This window comes from Strigops habroptila, chromosome 6, assembly GCF_004027225.2.
Source record: "Strigops habroptila isolate Jane chromosome 6, bStrHab1.2.pri, whole genome shotgun sequence".
In the NCBI taxonomy this organism is placed as follows: Eukaryota; Metazoa; Chordata; class Aves; order Psittaciformes; family Psittacidae; genus Strigops; species Strigops habroptila.
Window position 1 is genome coordinate 63,275,232 of NC_044282.2, and position 21,417 is coordinate 63,296,648.

General features: G+C 59.7%; 3 protein-coding genes across 3 annotated transcripts; all 3 read left to right on the forward strand.

Annotated features, from left to right (window-relative positions):
- The first annotated feature begins 13 nt into the window (after positions 1–13).
- Positions 14–13,954, forward strand: LOC115609300 (uridine-cytidine kinase-like 1). The gene is made up of 14 exons (XM_030489313.2): positions 14–269; positions 570–676; positions 800–970; positions 1,757–1,828; positions 2,151–2,340; positions 2,448–2,509; positions 2,982–2,998; positions 3,764–3,862; positions 11,940–12,033; positions 12,125–12,187; positions 12,399–12,521; positions 12,606–12,713; positions 12,788–12,944; positions 13,090–13,954. The coding sequence occupies exons 1-14, from the start codon at positions 14–16 to the stop codon at positions 13,161–13,163; spliced, it is 1,593 nt and encodes a 530-aa protein (XP_030345173.1). The 3' UTR covers positions 13,164–13,954.
- A 563-nt stretch (positions 13,955–14,517) lies between these two features.
- Positions 14,518–16,612, forward strand: DNAJC5G (DnaJ heat shock protein family (Hsp40) member C5 gamma). The gene is made up of 4 exons (XM_030489315.1): positions 14,518–14,723; positions 14,849–15,062; positions 15,160–15,313; positions 15,872–16,612. The coding sequence occupies exons 1-4, from the start codon at positions 14,611–14,613 to the stop codon at positions 15,946–15,948; spliced, it is 558 nt and encodes a 185-aa protein (XP_030345175.1). The 5' UTR covers positions 14,518–14,610; the 3' UTR covers positions 15,949–16,612.
- Positions 16,613–16,938: 326 nt separating this feature from the next.
- TRIM54 (tripartite motif containing 54) lies at positions 16,939–21,001 on the forward strand. The gene is made up of 10 exons (XM_030489314.1): positions 16,939–17,799; positions 18,106–18,278; positions 18,699–18,870; positions 18,957–19,052; positions 19,144–19,377; positions 19,642–19,664; positions 19,853–19,977; positions 20,288–20,389; positions 20,626–20,664; positions 20,872–21,001. Exons 1-10 carry the CDS (start codon positions 17,632–17,634, stop codon positions 20,880–20,882), a joined length of 1,143 nt encoding a protein of 380 aa, XP_030345174.1. The 5' UTR covers positions 16,939–17,631; the 3' UTR covers positions 20,883–21,001.
- The last annotated feature ends 416 nt before the right edge of the window (positions 21,002–21,417 follow it).

The window sequence follows — 21,417 nt, forward strand, 5'->3', positions numbered from 1 at the left end:
GCGGCGCGCGGAGATGGCGGCGGCGGGCGCGGAGGAGCGGCGGGGCAGCGCGTGGGGCGCGGCGGGCCCCGAGCGCGGCCCCGGCCCCGGCCCGCTGGGCTCGCTGCTCAGCCGGCTGCCGCTGGCGCCGTCCCCGCGGCGGCGAACCGCCAGCCAGTGCCAGCCGGAGCCGCCGCTGCTGCGCACCAGCAAGCGGACCATCTACACGGCCGGGCGGCCGCCCTGGTACAGCGAGACCGGCGCGCCCGTGGATGAGGCCTTCGTCATCGGTCAGCGGCGGGACGCGGCTGGGGAATGGATGGGGCCGGGATGGAGCCGGGTCAGGATGGAGCTGGGGCCGGGGCAGAGATGGAGCTGTGGCCCGGAGCTGGACTGGGGCAGGGATTGAGCCAGGGCTGGGGCTGGGGAAGTGATGGAGCGAACGATGGGTCTGGAGCTGGCGCTGGGACCAGGTAAATGATGGAGCCAGGCCCTGAGCCGCGGCTGGGGAAGAGATGGGGCCGGGCTGGAGCCGGAGCCGGGCACTGATGGAGCCGGGGCCTTCGCGGTGGCCCTCCTCTCACCTGCAGGCCTGTGTGGCGGCAGTGCTTCGGGCAAGACAACAGTGGCGACACGGATCATCGAGGCGTTGGACGTGCCCTGGGTCGTGCTGCTCTCCATGGACTCCTTCTACAAGGTGAGGGCTGGGGCCAGGGCAGCACAGAGCTGTGGGCAGTGCCAGCGGATCCGGGGGTCTGGCGTGGCAGTGATGGGGTCCGGGTGCTCTGGCATAGCACTGGGTGGACGACGGTGCCCGCAGGTGCTGGATGAGGGGCAGCAGGCACTGGCAGCCCGCAGCGACTACAACTTCGACCACCCTGACGCCTTCGACTTTGAGCTGCTCGTCAGTGTCCTCCGCAAGCTCAAGAAGGGCAAGAGCGTGAAGGTGCCGGTGTATGACTTCACCACGCACAGCCGCCGCCGGGAGTGGGTGGGTGCCATGGCAGAGCTGGGATGGGCATTGGGAGGGCAGGCTGGGTGAGCCCTGGGAAGGGGGGATGTCTGTGGGCAGGGGTAGGGAGTGCAGGGGCTGTGGGGCCTGGGAGAGCAAAGGGAGGGAGGGTCTCCAGCCATCAGGGGTGTGTGTGTCATTCTGGGGGATTTGAGGTGTGGAGGCAGGGAGGGGGCACGGAGACATGGAGATGGATATGGAAATGGGGGTGAGCGCAGAGTTCAGGGAGAGGCTGCAGTGGGGAGCATGGAGTGCAGGGAGGGAAGGAGATGGAGGGGAAGGCAGAGGTTTGGGGCTCTGGAACAAGGCTCTGTGTCAGTGCAGGGCTGGGATATCAAGTGTAGGGATCAGAATAAGGGCTCTTAAAGGTTGGGTGGTGCAGGATGGTTATGGCAATTGATGCCCACGAGTGGCGAGAGCCCGGCATGGGTCAGGGGCTGAGGGCTTTAAACTGACAGAGGGGAGACTAAGATGAGATAGGAGGAAAATAAATTCTTCCCTGTGAGGGTGGTGAGGCCCTGGCACAGGTTGCCCAGAGAAGCTGCCCCATCCCTGTAGTGTTCAAGGCCAGGTTGGACAGGGCTTTAAGCAACCTGGTCTAGTGGAAGGTGTCTCTGCCTGTGGCAGGGGGTTGGAATCCTAGATGAGCTTCAAGGTCCCTTCCCACCCAAACCATTCTGTGACTGTGCCGTCTGTGCCGAGTGCTGGCCTTGCTGCAGCATGCATGAGGGGGGCAGGACAAGCACAGCTCTTATCTGCCCACAGAAAACAGTGTATGGGGCCAACGTCATCGTCTTTGAAGGGATTCTGGCTTTTGCGAACAAGGAGCTGCTGAAGGTATCGCTCGCTGCCTGATGTGGCTGGTGGCCCATCTTGATCTGCGGTGTGGCAGGAGACGTGCGGTGGTGTGCTGCAGTGGAATGGGTGCTGGCTTGGCCTGGCCCTTGGTGCCGCTGGGCCAGGGTGATGGCTGGGGGCTGTCAAGAGGGAGGTCAGTCCCCGCCTGCGGGCAGAGCCCCTCCATGTCCAAGGCTTCAGGAGAGGCAGCACTGGGTGTCCTCGCCATGGGGGTCAGACCTGGCTGAGCTGTGGATGAGGGGAATGAGGTAGGTCTGGTGGGGGGCTGCATAGGGGGTGCTCACTCTTCCCAGTTTTCCAGCTCTTGGACATGAAAGTATTTGTGGACACGGACTCTGACATCCGGCTGGTGCGGCGGCTGCAACGCGACATCATGGAACGTGGTCGCGATGTTGCGGGTGTCATCAAGCAATATAACAAGTTTGTGAAGCCATCCTTTGAGCAGTACATCGAGCCCACCGTGCAGGTCGCCGACATCGTGGTGCCCAGGGGTGAGGCTGCTGCATTTGCCAGACCTGACCCCAGCTCCGGCAGCGGGTGTCCTAGGATGGGGTTGGGTCAGTGTGCCTCTGACCCAGCTTCTCTGCTCTCCTGTCAGGTGGGGAAAACTTTGTGGCCCTGGACCTCATTGTGCAGCATGTGCACAGCCAGCTGGAGAAGGTGAGCTCTGGGCTGTTTGATTACTGCTAGTGTGGGTGAGGAGGAGGATTCTGCACACAGAGGGGAGGATGTGGATGCTTGCAGCCCTGTGCTCCTGGAGCACGCAGAGGGGCTCGGTGTCACTTCTCTACAAAAGGTCTCGGGGCAGACAGAGCTGTGACACGGGCTGGGGAAATGGGGATAGGTCTGGGTACAGTGATGTCTGGCACTTGCGGTCTGGCCTGGCCTTGTTCACGTGCTGTCATTCTGGAGAGCTCTTCTGATCTCAGCTCTCCCCACCCTGCTTGTCCTGGCTGTGCCCCGTCAGTCTGCCCTTGCCTCCCCAGCTGTGGTTTTTGTGCTCTGGGTTTAACCCCAGGAGAAGGGATGGGAGCTGGGCCAGGGCTGCTGTGAGTGGTTGTGCCTGGTGCAGTGACTGTGTTTCCTTTCCTTCCCCTCTTGCCGCGCTGGATGACTCTGCTCCACCACCCAGCGTGAGATCACTGTCAGGTACGTGGAGACCCCACCAGCCACAGAGGGGCTGGTTCCTGGGCTGGGGGTGGAGGGCCACCAACACCTGCTCTTCACCGAGTCCTGCCCCTTCTTGTCCCTGCTGGCCAAAGCTTTGCTAAGGTGTCTGAGCATAGCTGCTCTTCCTCAACTGCCCTGCATGCAGCTTCTTGGGGGTCGTCATGCTATGGCTGCAAGCTTCTGTGTGACCTGTCCCACAGCAGCTATGCTTGACTCATGTGACCAGTGCCCTGCCTTGTTCCCATCCCTTTCTGGAGCACAGCTTGTTGGATTGTTCCAGGCTGCTCCCTTCTATGGCAGAAGGGCCCTGAACAGTCCCTGTTCTCTGGGACTTCACATAGCCTCAAAGGGACAGTCCTCGTAGCTCACTACAGCATGGGCAGCCCAGTCCCAGGGTATGTAGCAAGGTCTTCACATGCAGAGATGCTGCTCCTGCTCGCTGGGTGCTGGTATAGAGGCTCGTGTACATGGGCTGCTGGCAGCTGGATCTGTGGTCAGAGGAGGTTTGCCCCACTTTTATGGGTTGGTACTGCTTTGGGATCTTATACCTCGTACCAGACTTGGGGCTTTCCTAGGGATCAAGGCAGGAAGACCAAAGCGCTTTCTGATGTCCAGCCTGTGCTCTAGGTTCTGTGGGAGGAGCCTTCCTTTGACCAGGGACCATGTCCCACTCTGGGGTGGGTCCAGCGCGGTGGCTCTGTGTGCCTGTGCTGTGTAGCTCTGATCACTGCTGCCTTGTTGCAGGGCAGCTCTGGCCTCTGCCCACCAAGGGCAGCCCCTGCCGAAGACGCTGAGCGTCCTGGAGAACACGCCGCAGGTGCGAGGCATGCACACCATCATCAGGTAGGTCCCTGCCTCCTTCAGGGTTCCCTTCCTGCAGAAGGGCTGTTCTGTAGGATCACGCTACGAAACCTGGTGTCAGTTTTCCCTCATCTGCCTTAAGGGCTTCAGACATAGAGGTTTTCTTGGAGCAGGACTGAACAGAGCTGGCTCCACCCTACAGACAGTTTTTTGGCAACAAACCCTTGGCAGGTCTGCACTGGGGTTACTTTTGAGCCATGGGCAGGCTTTTCTTATGATGAGAGGAGACTGGTTAGCTCTTTGCTAGCTGGAGCACAGGCATAGTAGCTGGTGACATGGGGTGAGGTGCCCTCACTGCCCCTCTCATGACGCACTCGGGTTTAGAGCCAGCTTTACAGAAGGGACCCAGGCTGCTGCTTCCATGACTTGATCTTTCCATTCCTCACCAATGCTCCTTTTTTCTAGGTGACAGTACCACTAGTGTAGGGTCAGGAGCTGAATCCCGTAGGACCACTAAAGACATTCCTCGTTACTGTGGTTGGAGAAGCTTGAAGCCTCTGTGTGTGTTTTTGTCCCTGGGCTGTAAACCAGGAAGGGGATGCTGAGCTCAGCAGGGCTTTCCTGCGCCTGCTCCCACTGTGGCTGGCTACCAGCACCCCTGTGTTGGTTTGGAGAACGTAAACATGTGACTACATGCAGGCAGTGCCTCTCCTGGTAGAAAGCAAGGCGTTCTTTCTCGAGGCTCCTCCTGTGACTCCTCCCTGTGGCAGCATAGACTCCAAGGGCCATTCACAGCAGTAAAAACCTGGTGATGTGGCACCTTATGCTCACTAGGCAGAGGCCTGTGCCACTGTGTGAAGGCCATGTGTCTCCCCACTAGGCTGTGCACTTCTAGTAGCTCTGACTTCAGGTCACTAAGGGAACTTTGGAGCAGATATGACTCTGTCCCTACAGCATCTCCTTGCACTGCTGTGGCATCAGCTTCCTCCTGGCCTGAGCCGATTTCTCTAGCTCATCCGCTGGCTGCATTCAATGGTAGATGAAGGCGGAAGGGAGATCTTGGGGAACAGCACCTCCAGAGGCTGAATGTTGTTTGCTTGCAAAGGAGCAGTTTTCCCTTTCCTGGGGTCATATAGGGTGAGAAGAATGCCAGCCTTTGTGCAGCAGCCTGCCCATCTCTAGCCTTCCTGCTCAGAGGCTCTGGCAGGGACCTTTTACCTATGGCTCCTGCTGTTCCCCCGGGAGATCCAACAGCGTGACACTGGTGTGTGCTCTCTCAGAGGAGTGTGAGCAGTGCCACAGGCCAGGTTGAACCAGCCCGTGTCTGGAAGGGACAGCACCATGGGCAGGCATTGGATCATCTGTAGCTGCTGTTCCCCTCTTTCTCCTTGAAGTCTGTGTTCTTTTGTCTTGCTGGGAGTGGCATGTCATGCCTCCGCCTTTATGCCACAAGTGTCTAATAGCCTTAATCTGCTTGGATTTAGGAGTTTGTTCAGCTGCCCTGGGAGGGAGGGAACCAAACCCGTGCGGGCTGCGGTCAGAGTCCAGCAGCACTGCTGATCTCGAGTTACTATGCTGGAGCTGAGCTCCTGGAGCTGGCCAGTGTGTGCAGCAGGGCTGCGGGAGGCGGACTTTGCCTCTTCCAGATGGTAAATGAAAAATAACCACGCTTATGAGGGGTGTTGACTTGGCCTGTCAGCCACCCCCTCAAATCCTGCTGCAGCCTAAGAAAGCAGGGGAAGCTGAGGAAGTGCTGTTACCAAGATCTCTAAGCTGATGAACTCACTCCTGTATTTGGTGATAGCAAGGCAGCTTGTGTTCCTGGTGCTTGTAGGTGATACTTGGCAGTGCTTACTTGGTTCTGCATGACTTCAGCATGGTGTGGAGCTGTAATGGTTTTCACATGTGATCCTCTGGGCTTCCCTCTGCTCCAGAGGCACTGTTTCCTGCCCACTGAGGTTCTCCTATGCTCCCTGGAGAGGTCCAAACTGGCAGGGGATCAATTGCACAGCTTTTGCTAAGCTTCCTGCACCTCTGTGTGTGAGGTTACTTTCCCTTGGCAAATCTGATCTCATCTTCATTCCAGCTGCTGCGGTGCCATCAGCCCCCTTCCACAGTGGGAGCCCTTATGGGGTGCTGGTGTTCCCACCGGCGCTGCCTTTTGGAGTGACTTGGCATGCCAAACCTGGCATCTGTGGATGTGCCAGGGAACTGTGAACCAGAATTTCCCTCCAGCCTCCCTTCTTCCATCCTGTCTTCTCCAGTGCAGCATCCCTTGGATGCAGCCTGTTGATCTTGGCTTGCCATGCTGCTGCCAGCCAACGTGGTTTCCCTGTTGTTCAACACTGGAGGCTCTTCTGTGATTCAGCCTTCTGTCTCTGAGGGCCCTCCTGGAAGATTTTGTCGTGGCAGCAGATGAGCGTCTCGTTGAGTGTAGTCATGGCAAATTCAGGCTTGGCATCTCAGGGAGAAGTGGTTCCCAGAGCAGGGAGAAGTGGTTTCCAGAGCAATTTTCTCTTATCATGGAGAGGCAGGAACCAAAACGTAGTCCTGTACTAGAACAGCTGAATTATTTTATTCATGATCAGTCTGAGTATCATAGAATCACAGAACAGTTTGGCTGGAAGAGACCTTAAAGCTTATCTAGTTCCAACACCTGCCACAGGCAGGGACACCTTCCACTAGATCAGGTTGCTCCAAGCCCCGTCTAACCTGGCCGTGAACACTGCCAGGGATGGGGCAGCCACAGCTTCTCTGGGCAACCTGTGCCAGGGCCTCAGCACCCTCACAGGGAAGAACTTCTTCCTAAGATCTCATCTGAATCTCCCCTCTGCCAGTTTAAAGCCACTCCCCCTTGTCTTGTCCGTACAGGCCCTTGTCAAAAGCCCCTCTCCAGCTTTCTCGTCAGCCCCTTCAGGCACTGGAAGCTGCTCTAAGGTCTCCCTGGAGCCTTCTCTTTTCCAGGCTGAGCCAGCCCAGCTCTCTCAGCCTGTCTCCAGAGCAGAGCTGCTCCAGACCTCAGAGCATCTTCATGGCCTCCTCTGGACTCACTCAAACAGCTCCACGTCCCTCTTGTGTTGTTGCCCCCAGAGCTGGATGCAGGACTGCGGGGGGGTTGTGTTTTACCAGAGTGGAGCAGAGGGGGAGAATCCCCTCCCCTCGACCTGCTGGTCACGCTGCTGGTGATGCAGCCCAGGACATGGTTGGTTTCTGGGCTGAAGCGCACACTGACGGGTCATGTTGAGCTTCTCATCGGCCAGCACCCCCAAGCCCTTGTCCTCAGGGCTGCTCTCAATCCAGTCTCCTCCAGCCTGTATTTGTGCTTGGGATTGCCCTGACCAAGGTGTAGGACCTTCCATTTGGCCTTGTTGACCTTTACAAGGTTTGTACTGTCCCACTTCTCCAGCCTGTCCAACTCCCTCTGGATGGCATCCCTTCCCTCCAGTGTGTTGACTGCACCACACAGCTCAGTGTCATCAGCAGACTTACTAAGGGTGTGCTTGATCCCACTGTCTGTGTCGCTGACAAAGATGTTAAAGAGCACTGGTCCCAGTACTGACCCTGAGGAACACCACTTGTCATTGGTCTCCATTTGAACATCGAGCTGTTGACCTCAACTCTTTGGGTGCAACCATCCAGCCAATTCCTTATCCACCAAATGGTCCATCCATCAAATTTATGCCTCTGCAGTTCAGAGACAAGGATATTGTGTGGGACGGTGTCATATGTCTTGCACAATTCCAGGTAGATGGCGTCAGTTGCTCTTCCCTTATCCACCAACACTGTAGCCCCATCGTAGAAGGCCACCAAATTCATCAGGCATGATTTGCCCTAGTGAAGCCATGTTGGCTGTCTCAAATCACCCCCTTATTGTCCATGTGCCCTAGCACAGTTTCCAGGAAGATCTGCTCCATGACCTTGCCAGGCACTAAGGTGAGACTGACCGTAGTTCCTCGGGTCTTCCTTTTTTCCCTTTTTAAAAATGGGGGTTAGATTTCCCCTTTTGCAGTCAGTGGGAACTTCACTGGACTGCCACAACTTCTCAAATATGATGAATAATGGCTTGGCAACTTCATCTGCCAGTTATCTCGGGATTTGTGGATGTATCTCATCCAGTCCCATGGACTCGTGCTCCTTAGGTGACCTCAAACCTGATCATCTCCTATATTAATTCTCCCGGTCCCTGCCTTTGCCTTCTGCAACTTGGGTGGTGTGGCTGGAGCTCTTGCTGATGAAGACTGAGGCAGAAATACTCACTGAGTACCTCAGCCTTCTCCATGTCCTGGGTAACCAGGTCTCCTGTTTCCTTCTGGAGAGGGTCCAGATTTTCCCTTGTCTTCCTTTTATCACCAATGTACCTATAGAACAGAATGGACAGTGTAATAATGCTATGAGTTATATCTTCCAACTTACAAGATGCTTTGGTATCTGGTCCAGATCACCAGAGTCAGTTGGAGCATTTTGTGCCACCCATCAGGACTCCGTTGCACCTGACCAGTCCTTTGTGCACCCGAACATCTCTCAAGCATCTTGCACTCTCTTTGCCCCAGGAGAATGGCATTTCCTTTCCATCACTTGTATCTTGGTACCCACATGCTCATGGAAAGGTTCCAGGACATCCCCTGCAGCACAGCCTGTGGGTGGTGTGGGTCACCCACCTCTCTTAGCAAGTTTGCTCTGGCCTGAGCCTTCGGACTTTGTGCTCCAGCAGGACACGTCATCCTATGCTGGAGCTGCCCTTGAGAAATGTGATGCTGTTGGTGCTTCAGCGAGGGGCAGAGTGAGGCGCTTCCTGCATGCCAGGAGGTTGCCAGCACCACAGAAGGTGGTTCAGATGTGAGACCTGTCTGTGCTCAGGTTTCCTGGGGGCCTGAGTGTTACGGCTGGCTTTCAGCTACAGACACTCCTGTTCATGAGCTAAGCCAATGCTGTGTTCAGGCTCCCAGCCAGATGCTTGCTGGTCCCTGTCAGGCCACCCAATGCTTTCCTGCTGTCTCCTACAGGGAAGACTGGGATCCTAGGGAGCTGCTGGCTGCTGTGCCCAGCTGTGGGTTCCCAGCTTGCTGGGTTGTACACGCTGCGTGTGGTTTGGCTGCACCCTCCATTGAGGGGTTGGGCAGCGCCTGAAGCAGTGCGTGCTCTTGGGCTTTACCTGGGTGATGGCAGGAAGGTGCTGTGAGGCAGTGGGGTGAGCAGGTCTGGTGTCCCTTTGGGAGCACTCTTGTCACAGAGGCACTGCGATTGCACAGAGCGATCCCGTTCTCTGACTGCTGCAGGGAGAGTCCTCCACTGCTGCCAAAGAATGTTAGGGCTGCCCTCCCTTGCAGCACCCCTTCCCCTTGCATAATCGGCAGTTGCTTGTCCCTGACTCCAGAGAAATTCCTTGGTTGTCTTTGCACCTGCATAAAAAGGGAGGCACACTGGGGCCTTCGCGGCAGAGGGACCGAGGCTAGTCCTCCGTCCCTGATGGATACATTCTCCATTATCGCTCTCTACAACTGCCTGAAAGGAGGACGGAGAGAGGAGGTGACTGGTCTCCCAAGTAACAAGTGATAGGACAAGGAAATGGCCTCAAGTTGCGCCAGGGGAGGTTTAGACTGGATATTAGGAAAAATTTCTTCACTGAAAAGACAGGCACTGGAACAGGCTGCCCAGGGCACCCTGGAAGTGCTCAAAAAACATGTACATGAGGGCCTTAGTGGCGTGATTTAGTAGTAGACTTGGCAGTGCTGGGGTAATGGTTGGACTTGATATTAAAGATCTTTTCCAACGTGGTTAGTTCTGTGATTCTATGATCATCAGGATGCCTTTTGGAGGCTGCGGAGGATCCTGCCTATGTGGGAGCACCTATGGGCCTGTCCCATGCAGGTCGGGCTGGCTGGGGCATCCAACTGCACTTGTCCATGGCAGAACAGCCCCATGGCTGGTGTGGGGTTTGTCAGGGGTAACTGCCTGTGGAGGCAGGGCTGCTGCAGGCTCTGTTCCTGGAGCTCAGTGGTGCTTCCAGAGCTGCCGTGGGTGAGCATGTGGGTGAAGCCCACTTGTGGGGAGCACACATGCTGATAACCCACGCTGAGGAGCTGTAGGCCTGGTGCCTGTTTCTTCCAGACCAGAACTGATTTTGCAATTTCTCAGGAGTGCCTTGCTGTCCCCAGGCTTGTCGGGAATGTCCCTGTTGGGTTTTCTGGTCATTGCAGAGCTCTCAGGAGTGTGTTACCCAGGTGGCTGCAGAAATATCTCAGGATAGTTGTGACTGTTTATCCTTTGGGGCACTGTTGGCTGGGCTGTCTGTCATTGTGGAGAGATGTGAGAAGTGGCAGATGATGTCTTAAAATAGAGAGTAAAAATATTCAATATCCTTCTGCTGCTTCTGGATTGTTGCCAGATCCACCTCTTCCATCTGGAAACTGGCAAATGTCTGTAGGGTTCCTTTGTTCCTTACATCCTCCAGAATATACCGGGAGTATATGCAAGCCGCACTGCTTTAGACACAGGTCACAGAAAAAAAACCAGATTTCAGCTGCATCTTCTTAAAGACAGTCCTTCATTGTCAGTCTGCCCTTGGTTGTTGTTCAGCCAGGGAGCCAGAAGCGTGTTCTTAGAGTTCTCCAGTAAAATGCCCCTTATGTTACAGCCTGCTACTGGCTCTTTTGTCAAAGCAGCCACAAACTGAGAGAGGTTTATATGAATGTTGGTGGGGTCTTTATGGTCACATTTCAAACGACAATCAAATCCCAAATTCTGCTCCTTTCCTGCCGAGTGACTTCTTGCTGTAGGTACTTTGCCTTCAGGCACTTGACCTTGACAGTGCTGGTGGAGGAGCTGTTCCATTCATCTGGAAATACCCCGAGTAATACAGGACAGGGACAGTCCTGCCTGTCATTAAGTGGAGCTCCGTACACACTTGTGTTACTGTGCTTTGAGATCCGCGTGTTGCAGGAAGTGCGAGGTTTTGTGCAGTGGTTTCTTCTGTGTGGTGAATGAGTTCAACTACAACACAGACATGTGCTGATAGGAAAAGCTGGCCTCTTACCCCTCTGCCCGGCACTGGGATTAGTGTGTGGGCATGTACAGTTGCTTTACTCCTCCTGAGGGAGAAGGGAAGGTTTCCTCTTAATTACAGCCCCATTGTGGTTTTATTGCTCTTTATTTATTGTATTTCTTGCTGCCCTCAGCACTTCAGGGTTGTGATGAGATAATGCCAGGTATTTCAAAATCTGTCTGGTTCCTGGCAGTAGTTTATCTCTAACTTGGCACAGAAATGAAGAGGAGTTGAGAACACATCAAGTGTTTTCCCGTCACTGGTGTCAGCTAACCCAGATGCTCTTGGCTGTGGTGCTTCTGTGCAGAGGTGCTCCAGAGCCGGCTGTGCTGCTGTGCCATGGTCTGTCCTGGGGGTGCTTCTGTCCTGCCTTGTGCTCCCCTGGCAGGGCCTGTGCAAACCTTTGCTGATTGTTCCTCAGTCTCTGTTGCCCCAGGAACCGATGGTGCTGCCTGACATTGTGCTGCTGTCGTTCCCTGTTTTTCTCCTGGCTCTTTCCACATAGTCAGCAGTTATGTCCTAAATCTCCAGCCCTGCAAATCCTCCAGCATTCAGCAGCAATTAGAGGTCATGCTCAGAGCGAGTAATGCTGTGCCTCTGCGCTTGTCTCTCAGGCGCCTGCCTCATCTCTGCTCAGGTCAAGGCACACATCTACACCAGGCTGCTGATGTTATGCTCACTTATCCCTCCTTTTTGCTGTTGGCTTCATTCCCTTTGCTAGTGCAGCTAGCCCACCATGCAGAGTCAGCTCTGAACTGTCCCCCGTGTCCCAAAGAGGATTGAGCAGCATCTTGTGGCATCCTTTCACTTCATCCACTCTGTGTGATCTGCTGCATGCTTTATATTCCCCTTCCAGGGGAACCGAACACTATTTTTGACTATATGGTCCTTTCTAGACAGCACCATGGGTCTTCAGCAAGCCCAGAAACATCGGTAATTACCGTGTCTCCTTCCTGAGAGCTTCCAGGTTCCCACAGGCTGCTCTCTGATTGCACCATCCTTCCTCTAGAGTCCCATTTGCCATGTGGTGGAGCAGAGACTCTGCTCTCATCTCATGCAGGCATTTTCCCTCAACAGGAACAAGGACACAACCAGGGACGAATTCATCTTCTACTCCAAGCGCCTGATGCGGCTGTTGATTGAACATGCCCTCTCCTTCCTGCCACTGAAGGTGAGCTCCTGGGCCACATCTCCCGCTCCTGAGCCCCTGGGCCATGCAGGGCCCAGCTTCCTCTGCACTCCCTTCTTCTCCCTTTCTGTAGTCGGTCACTGTGGAGACGCCTCAGGGGACCACGTATGAAGGGAAGCGGTTCCACAGGCAGAGGGTGAGACATTGTCCCGGTCCCTTTCTCCCCATGAGCACATGGCTGCCCCATCTTGGGTCAGCATGGACTGGGAAAACCTGGTGGCTTCAGGGTCTGTCCCTGTGCAGATAGGCTGCTTCCCTCTCCTGCAATGCCGGCGCCTTGGGAGCTCACCAAAGCGGCTGCTTCCCCTTCACAGTGCCAGGCAAATGTGTTCTCATCCCTTTCTCAGATCACAGGTGTGTCTATCCTGCGAGCAGGGGAGACCATGGAGCAGGCCCTTACTGCTGTGTGCAAGGACATCCGCCTGGGCAAGATCCTCATCCAGACCAACCACGACACAGGGGAGCCTGAGGTGAGCAGCGCCCATGCCCCAGCATGGACCCTCTGGCACCGTGCCAGAGGGTGGGTGGGTGACCGCTTCTCCTTTGCTTCACAGCTCCACTACCTGCGCCTTCCCAAGGAGATCAGTGAGGACTACGTCATCCTCATGGACAGCACCGTGTCCACAGGGGCTGCGGCCATGATGGCAGTGCGCGTCCTGCTGGTGAGGGGACGGGGCAGCAGAGCACAGGGTGGGATTGACATGCTGACCGAGTCTCACGGCTCCATGTGCTGCAGGATCATGATGTGCAGGAGGACAGGATCTTCCTGCTGTCACTGCTGATGGCGGAGATGGGGGTGCACTCCGTGGCCTATGCCTTTCCCCGTGTCCACATCATCACCACCGCTGTGGACAAGAGGATCAATGAGGAGTTCCACATCATCCCGGGCATCGGTGAGGGCAGGAGAGGGTGGGCTGGGCCCTGGTCCCTCACCCCGGCTGATGGATGGGGCTCTGAGGCTGCACTGAGGGAGCCCTGGGAGGGGACTGCAATGGGGCTGGTGCTGCCGCCACCTCACTTTGTCCCCTCGTCCTCCAGGTAACTTTGGGGACAGATACTTCGGCACTGATGGCCCCTCTGCCTGGTGTGAGAGCGACGACATGGACTGCTGAGCTGGCTGGCCATGAGGCCACCAGCCAGGCTGCCCACGGCCCCCAGGAGGGGCTCTGAGCTGCCAGCCTGTGCCCCCCCCCGCAACCCCTGGCTCTCCTGCCTGCAGGACAAGCCCTTGCTGCCTGCCCCGCTTCCACCCGCAGGAGCAGCCCCTCAGGGGGCGGCGATGGCCCTCTGAGGAGGGAGGGATGGTGTCGGAGAGGTGGTGGTGGGGTGTTCCTTGCCTCCGGGCCCTGCCTCTGTGCCCCAGGCCAGCTATGCTGGTGGGAGGGAGGGGTGGTCTCCCTGCAGCTTGTGCCTCAGGGGCCGGTCACCCTCTTCCCTGAGTGCCGGGCAAGCTCCCGTGCTGGAACCTGTATTTATTTGTATTTATTGGAGCAGCTGCCCCACCTGGTCTCCTGCGGGCAGGCCAGCTACTTGAAAAACATCAGGGATTGGGGATCTCCTCAAAGAACCACCTTGTCCCCACTGCTCTGACACTCCATCCCCAGGGGTGCCTGACATCCCAGGGGGGGCCTGCTTGGCTGTGGGGCCGTGGTCTCCCCAGCCCCGGCCATGGTCTCCCCAACTGCTGCTGCCACCCTTGTTGCTCAGGTTTTCCTTCAAGATGGTGGCAGTGGCCTCCCCTTGCCCTCTGAGGCAGCGGGAGCAGAGCAGGGCCTGGGGCTGCAGGGCCCGGCCCTTGCCCCCCCCTTTGCTGGCTCTGCTGCACCCCACCCTTGCCCCCCCCGCTGCCCCGGCTGCCTTCATTTTGTACCCCAATAAAGGAGCAGCGTGACCCTCCCCCCACCCCAGGCTGCCACCTTCTGCCTGTGCCGGCGCTGGGCACATGGGAATGGGGTGGGCAGAGGGAGCTGCCACAGGTGGGGTGTCACCATGTGTGGGGCTGTATGCTAGGGGTGTCGCTGTCTCTGGGGGGGGGGTGTATGTTGTGCAGGGGTGTGTGATGGGGATGTCACTGTGTGTAGGGGTGTCATTGTGTGTGTGTCTGTGGGTGGGCTTTGTTTGGGGCCGTGTGATGGGGGTGTCACCATCTGCAGGGGGCGTGTTTGATAGAGGTGTTACTGTGTACGGAGCGGGATGTGTGCGTGATGCGGGTGTCACCTTGTGCGGGGCTGTAGGTTATGGGTGTCATTGTGTGTGGGTGATGGGAGTGTCACCGTTTACAGCGGGTGTGTGTGTGAGGTGGGTGTTACCGTGTGCGGGGGGGGTGTGTGTAATGGGGGTGTCACCGTATGTGTGGGTACGTGTGATTAGGGTTGTCGCCGTGTGCCCGGGCGTGCTGCGGCCGCCCGGTGGCCCGGGGGGAGGCCGGGGGCGGGTCCGGCACCGGGGCAGCGCCTGCGCAGAGCGGCGCGGGCGGAAGCGGGGGCGGGCGCGGGGCAGGGGCGGTTGGTGCTTCCGTCTGTTCCGTGTCCTCCGGCCCCGCCGCGGGGCGCCGGCGCCATGGCAGAGCCCGGGCGGCCGCAGCGGAAGCTGTCGCGGGTCGGGGAGAGCCTCTACCGCGTCCTGGGCCTGCAGAAGGGCAGCTCCCCCGAGGAGATCAAGAAGGCCTACCGGTACGGCGGGGGGAGCGGCCGGGGCCGAGCGGTGCGGGAACCCGGCCTGAGGCGGGGGCTCGTCCCGGTGCTCCGGGGGGACGTCGGCCTCCCGGGCCCATCCGAACCGTACCTTCCCCCCGCAGGAGGCTGGCGCTCAAGTACCACCCGGATAAGAACCCTGATGACCCGGCGGCGGCAGAGCGCTTCAAGGAGATCAACAGCGCGCACGCCACGCTGAGCGACGAGGACAAGCGCCGCCTCTACGACCAGTACGGCTCCCTGGGGCTCTACGTGGCTGAGCAATTCGGCGACGATGCTGTCAAGCACTACTTCCTCATGTCCAAGTGGTGGTTCCAGGTGAGCTGAGCCCAGCGCGTCCTGGGCTGCCCTGATGGGGCCTGGCCGCTGGTGTGGCTCAGGTGGTCTCATGGGGCTGTCATCCCTTCCTCTGCAGGCTCTGGCTCTGTGCTGCGGTGCTCTCACCTGCTGCTGCTGCTGCTGTTGCTGCTGCTTCTGCTGCGGGAGGTGCTGCCCGCCGAAGGAGGATGAGTCCTACAAGTATGTCGACCCCAAGGACTTGGAGGCACAGATGCACGCAGAAGACAGGGGTGAGTTGGGCTGTCTGTGTCTGTCTCAAGCCCCACCTGGCTTTGTCTCGTGCAGGGCTCTGGGGGAGCTCCCCCCACCTCATCTCACATGGGGACATTGCTCTTGAGGCTCAGATTGGATGTAGCTGCAGCTCTTGCGTAACAGCCAGCCCTTGGTGTTTCTTGTGTGGATCCGGGCTGGTGACGGTGATAGAGGGAACCACTGCACAGGCTATGGGGTGCCTTCTCCTCCCTCGATTGCCCCTGGGCCAGGTCCCCCTGAAGCCCCTGCACAGTCTGTGGCTGAGAGGCACTTGGGCCTGAAGCATGGAGCATGAGGAGCAGCCATGATCTGTGCTGGTTTCCTTCCCTGGGCACTGGCCACGTTAGTGCCTGTGAGGACTGCCACTGGGGGACTTGTGCAGTTTTCTGCAGGGTGGCAGCACTGCTGCAGTGGGGCTGAAGGTTTGGGAGTCTTGGTCTGTGGGAACCTTCACGGGGGTGTTGGGACATTGCAGATACCTGCTCACCACCACCATGGGATGGGGCTGAGTCACTGATCGGGCTGCTCTTTTCCAGCTTCACAGACACCTGTTGCAGCGCAGCCCCCACCTGCCAGAGTGGAGCCCTTGCCAGCTGTCAGCACTGATGCCTGAGGCTGGCCTCGGTCTCGCTGGCTCCACAGGACTCTGGGAAGAGATCCTCCTTTGGGACTGTCACTTTCCAGGACCTCGGTCATGCCACCCAGGGTGGCTCTCCAGCCTCAGGGTGGTTAGAATCTCAGGTTAATTTGGCCAGCATCAATGCAGAGGCTCTTCTGCCCCTGCTCGAGCTCCAGGGCAATGCCCCTGTCTCCCAGCACTGGTGGTGGAGTTGGCCTGGAGCCCACTCTGCTGCACCCCATCCCCAGTGCCTCGCCTGCTGCCAGCCCAAGCAGCCGCGAGTGGAGACCTCTCCGGGCCAGGCTTCACAGCCGGGCATGTCTGAGACCGTTAGCACTGTAATCTCTGGGGCTGGGCTGAGCCCCCCACCTGTCCCCATCAGGGACCCTCCTGATGGGTGCTGGGTGCCAAACGCTGCTCATGGGGTTAGGGTGCTGCCTTCTGTGCCCCCTTCCTCTCTGCCGTGCCACAGCCCCGGGGCACTGGCTGCACCCCATGATCACTGCTGCTGGCAGGCTCCCTGCAGGGCTGGGCCCCGTTCAGGCACTTTCCTTGGGTTTGTATAGGTTTTATGCACCATTAAACGATGACAGGAGGGGAGCGTGTTTCTGGGTGGTCTCTGTCTCATCAGGGGCTGCCTGAACACTCTGCAGCAGAATGTGCTTCTTCCTGGCCCTGTGTTGTGAGGGGGTTGTGGCTGTGGGTCTCACAGGGGTGATGGGCTGAGTAGTGGGGGGAGTGGGCAGGTCATGTCCCAGGAGTGGCTTGAGGGGGTGCTTTCTCACAGGGGTTGACATCACTCTGTTTTCTGTCACCTTCCTGGGACAGCTGTAACCCCAGCTAGTGCTGGCTCCCCTGGGGCTGTGCTTCTCCCCTTCCTTGCTGCTGTGGGGCATGGGGTGGCAGCAGCCTGGCCAGGCACCCTGGTCCCACTGGGGCATGTGTGCAGACTGTCCCTGCTCCTGAAGTCCCTGGCTCCCTGCATACGGGTGGGAGATAGCTGCCCTGGGCAGGCCTGCTTGGCTCCTGCCCTGCTCTCCTGGGAACTGTGGCTCTGCTGAGGGCCAGGACTGGACTGTGCCATCCCATCCCAGGGTGAGAGGGGCAAGGGAACACAGCCTCTGTCCGCAGCTGCATGGGCTCTGTCTCACCCCCTAAATATAGCTTGGAGTGTCAGGGCGAGCACCGGGACCGGGCTGTTCCTGGCACCGGCCCTTCTAGGCGCCTGTCCATGCTGCTGGTGGCGGAGCTGGCACTGGATGGAGTTGTGGGGCTTCGGGAACACCAGCCTCTTTCTAGCCCTGCCTGAGCTGCCAGTCCCCAGAGCTAGCCGGTCCCGGTGGGATCAGCCGGTGCCTGGGATCAGCCACTGCCCGGGATCAGCCGGTGCCCGCGGTCAGCCGGTCCCGGTGGGGGGTCAGCTGGTGCCCGGGGTCGGCCGGGCCGGGGGCGCCGGTGGGGCCCCGCCGCGGCGCCGTGACTCAGTGTCACCCGACGCCGCCGACAGCTGCCGCGGCCCCGGCGGGGCGGGGAGGCTAAAATTAGCACCAGGCTTAGCGGGGCCGGGGCTGGGGCCGGGGCAGAGCAGACACCGGGCGGCCGAGGCCAGAGCCGGAGCGGGAGCGGGGCAGTGGTCGACAGAACCGGATTGGGCCGGGCTGGGCCGGGACCGCGGCAATGAACTTCGCGGTGGGGCTGAAGCCGCTGCTGGCGGAGGCGCGGAACATGGAGAGCCTGGAGAAGCAGCTTATCTGCCCCATCTGCCTGGAGATGTTCACCAAGCCCGTGGTGATCCTGCCCTGCCAGCACAACCTCTGCCGCAAGTGCGCCAACGACGTCTTCCAGGTGCGGCCGGGCCGGACACCGGCGAGAGAAGGGGAGGATGGATCCTGCCCTGATCCCGGGACGAGCCCCCTCGAACCCCGGCGGGGACGGTCGTATCGCGTCGGTGGGCGGGGACCATGTCTGTGTCCGTGCCCGTGTCCGTGTCCTTGCTAGTGTTTGTGCCCGTGCCCGCGGGGATGCGGGGCCCTCGGCCGGGGAGGGGCGCGGTCCCGCGAGCTCCCGCTACCAGCGGCAGAGCCTGGAGGGGGATTCGCAGGGGGGGTTCGTGGCCATGGCCGTGACCCACCCCCCCTATTTCTCCCCCAGGCCTCTAACCCGCTGTGGCAGTCGCGGGGCTCCAGCGCGGTGCCGTCGGGCGGCCGGTTCCGGTGCCCGTCGTGCCGCCACGAGGTGGTGCTGGACCGGCACGGGGTGTACGGGCTGCAGCGGAACCTGCTGGTGGAGAACATCATCGACATCTACAAGCAGGAGTCGGCCAGGTGCGGGGAGCCCGCGGGGGACCCCACGGGGGAGTGAATCCCGTGCGTGAAGGGGAGCCCACCGGGGGCTGCGGACAAAGGGCTGGGGGCGGGAGCACGCCTGGAGTGTAGGGATGACAGGGCCCACGGGGGTCTGGGGTGTCCCTGGGGTCGTGGTGTCCCCAAGGGCTGGAGGTGTCCCTGGGACTGAGGTGTCCCTGGGGCTGAGGTGTCCTACGGCTGGGGGTGTCTCCAGGGCCAGGGGTGTCTTGGTACTGGAGGTGTCCCTGGGGCTGAAGGTGTCCCTGGATATGGAAGTGTCCCTGGGGTTGGGGTGTCCCCGGGGTCGGCGTGTCCCCAAGGGCTGGGGTGTCCCTGGGGATGGAGGTGTCCCTGGGGCTGGGGCCCACCATGGGCAGCAGTGCCTGGCCCCCGCCACAGGCCCCTGCATGCCAAGGCCGAGCAGCACCTCATGTGCGAGGAGCACGAGGACGAGCGTATCAACATCTACTGCCTGCGCTGTGAGGCACCAACCTGCTCCCTCTGCAAGGTCTTCGGGGCACATAAGGACTGCGAGGTTGCACCGCTGCCCGCTGTCTACCAGCGCCAGAAGGTGGGTGGCTCTGGGGGTTGCCCACAGGGGACTGGGGGACCCTAACACACTCAGCTGGTCCTCATGCCCATCCCATCCCCTCCCAGAGCGAGCTTAGCGATGGCATTGCCATGCTGGTGGCGGGGAATGACCGCATCCAGGCCATCATCACACAGATGGAGGAGATCTGCCGCACCATCGAGGTGGGACAGGACAGGGGGTGTCCCTGGGTGCCACATTGGTGGTGGGGACATGACAGGGCCCGGGCAGCCCCTGAGCTCCACGGTCCTGCAGGAGAATGGCCGGCGGCAGAAGCAGCACCTGGGGCTGCGCTTTGACTCACTGTACAGCATCCTGGAGGAGCGGAAGAAGGAGCTGCTGCAGAGCATCGCACGGGAACAAGAGGCGAAGGTGCAGCTTGTGCGGGGCCTCATCCGCCAGTACGGTGACCACCTGGAGGCCTCCTCCAAGCTGGTGGAGTCAGCCATCCAGGCCATGGAGGAGCCCCAGATGGCCGTGTACCTGCAGGTCTGTGTGGACATGGTCTGTGGGGTGCAGGGGTCAGGACCTTCCAAGGGGGTTAAAGATGCTCCCAGGCTGTGCTGGGGAACTGGGGGGGCACAGGTCCCTCCAGGGGGTCTGGGACTGCCCCAGGGCTAGGGGGGACTGGGGTCACTCTGAAGGATCTGGGGCCACCCCTGGGATGTGCTGGGGGGCTGTGGCATCTGGCTCCTGAGGCCTCCAGTCCCATTGTTTCAAGGAGACACTGACCACTCCCCCTTTCCCCCACAGCACTCCAAGGAGCTCCTGAAAAAGTGAGTGGGGCCAGGAGGCATGGGGTTGGGAGCACTGGGGCAATGGCAAGGTGAGGGGCACAGGGCTGGGGGCAAAGGGGGCAGAATGGGAACTTGGCGGTGGCTGGCCCTGCTGGGCCATGGTTGGGGGCACAGCACCCCTTGTGTGTTGGACCCTGGCAGCTCCCGGGGGTCTTCCTGCCCTGCAGGATCACAGACATGTCCAAGGTGTCAATGAGCAGCCGCCCAGAGCCCGGCTATGAGAACATGGACCACTTCTCCATCAATGTGGACTATGTGGCGGAGATGCTGAGGACCATCGAGTTCCAGACAGGTGCTGGTGCTGGGACAAGCACTGCCGTGCTTGGGGGGCACGTGGAACTGTTCAGGGCAAGCAGTGCTTGGGTGAGCAGAGCCCTCCACTGCCTCATGCTCTGTGTGGGGCTGCATCCCCTCCTGCAGAGGAATGGGGATATGGGGCCCCTCTGCACTGCCCAGGGACCCTTCCTGGCTCATGGGCTGCTGTGTCCCACACCAGAGCCAGGCTCCTGCGCAGGGCTGGTCACATCCCGCTTGGAGTGTCTCCAGGCTGCCCACACCATGGGGAGGGCGGGCCCTGGCTGACCTGTCCCCTTGTGCTGCAGAGCCACTGGGCGAGGAAGAGGTGGATGGACTTGGGGATGGCAGTGAGGCTGCGGCAGATGAGGACCGGCTGGAGAGCCTGGAGGCACCTGATGCTGCGGAGGGTGAGTCCCTGCCATGTTGTGCCATGCTGTGCTGTGCCATGCTGCTGTGCTTGGTCCCAGGGCTGCAGGGGCAGTCAGGGCAGCACAGCCCAGGGGCTGGGGCTGCCGTGCTCATGGAGGGAGGGACATGCCCAGTGTCCTGCCCAGTGCTGTGTCTCCGCCATGGCGTGTATGCAGCTGTGCAGGGCCTTCAGGCCCCTCTCTTTCCACTCTTGTCACCTGCTTTCCCTCTGCAGATGTGGGGCCGAGGCAGAAGCCAGCGAGCTCTCCCCATGGTGAGACCCTCACTGGGACTGAGGTGGGGGGGACACATGGGGCCAGGCCATGGGGTGCCATGGGGCAGAAGAGGCGCTTCCTGGAGTGCAGATAGAGGGGTTCATACCTCGGGGTCCCCCGACTGCCCCTGTCTCCCTACCTGTAGGGGCTGGAATGGGGGTCCCTGGGTTCCCACCATGCGGTTCTGAGGCCAGTTTCCTGTGCAGGTCAGCACTGAACCTGTACCGTGGGGCAACATTGGCACCACCAGCTCACCCCTGTCCCTCCAGCCCTCCTGTTGCAATTCCCCAAACACTGGAGCTGCCCCTCTACAACATTAAATGTGTGAGGACATCACCTCCAACGTTGTGTGTGGTCAGGGTGGGCACCAGGGCTGCCCCCCACATGGCTCCACACCAGCTCCATGGGGTCCAGCCTGCGCGCAGCCCCCGCCCCACTGAGCTGTGCCTCAGGCCCACCACCCAGTGCTGCCCCAGGACCCCACACGAGGGTCTTTTCCCCAGGGAGCCTCAGCGTGGCTCAGCTTCAGCATCCCAGGGGTGGATTGCGGCCAGGAGCTTCTCACCTCAAACCTTGTGCATGAGGCTCTGCCTCCCTGCCTGCAGCCCCTGCCTGAGGGTGAGGAACTGCATCACCCTTGAGCTCTGCAGCCCCCCCGCTGGACACCGTCTGTGCAGCACCATCCCCTGGGTGCACCGAACAAACAGCGCTGGGATGAGCTGGCTGAGTACACAGCCGGGAGCGCCACAATC

Bases quoted from the DNA above. Each gene is read 5' to 3' on its own strand.
- DNAJC5G (XM_030489315.1), top strand. From the start codon at position 14,611: ATGGCAGAGCCCGGGCGGCCGCAGCGGAAGCTGTCGCGGGTCGGGGAG. The intron at 14,724-14,848 runs GTACGGCGGGGG...TTCCCCCCGCAG, and splicing joins GAGATCAAGAAGGCCTACCG to GAGGCTGGCGCTCAAGTACC. The intron at 15,314-15,871 runs GTGAGTTGGGCT...GCTCTTTTCCAG, and splicing joins GATGCACGCAGAAGACAGGG to CTTCACAGACACCTGTTGCA.
- LOC115609300 (XM_030489313.2), top strand. From the start codon at position 14: ATGGCGGCGGCGGGCGCGGAGGAGCGGCGGGGCAGCGCGTGGGGCGCG. The intron at 677-799 runs GTGAGGGCTGGG...CGGTGCCCGCAG, and splicing joins CCATGGACTCCTTCTACAAG to GTGCTGGATGAGGGGCAGCA. The intron at 12,714-12,787 runs GTGAGGGGACGG...CATGTGCTGCAG, and splicing joins TGGCAGTGCGCGTCCTGCTG to GATCATGATGTGCAGGAGGA.
- TRIM54 (XM_030489314.1), top strand. From the start codon at position 17,632: ATGAACTTCGCGGTGGGGCTGAAGCCGCTGCTGGCGGAGGCGCGGAAC. The intron at 18,871-18,956 runs GTGGGTGGCTCT...ATCCCCTCCCAG, and splicing joins CTGTCTACCAGCGCCAGAAG to AGCGAGCTTAGCGATGGCAT. The intron at 20,390-20,625 runs GTGAGTCCCTGC...TTCCCTCTGCAG, and splicing joins GGCACCTGATGCTGCGGAGG to ATGTGGGGCCGAGGCAGAAG.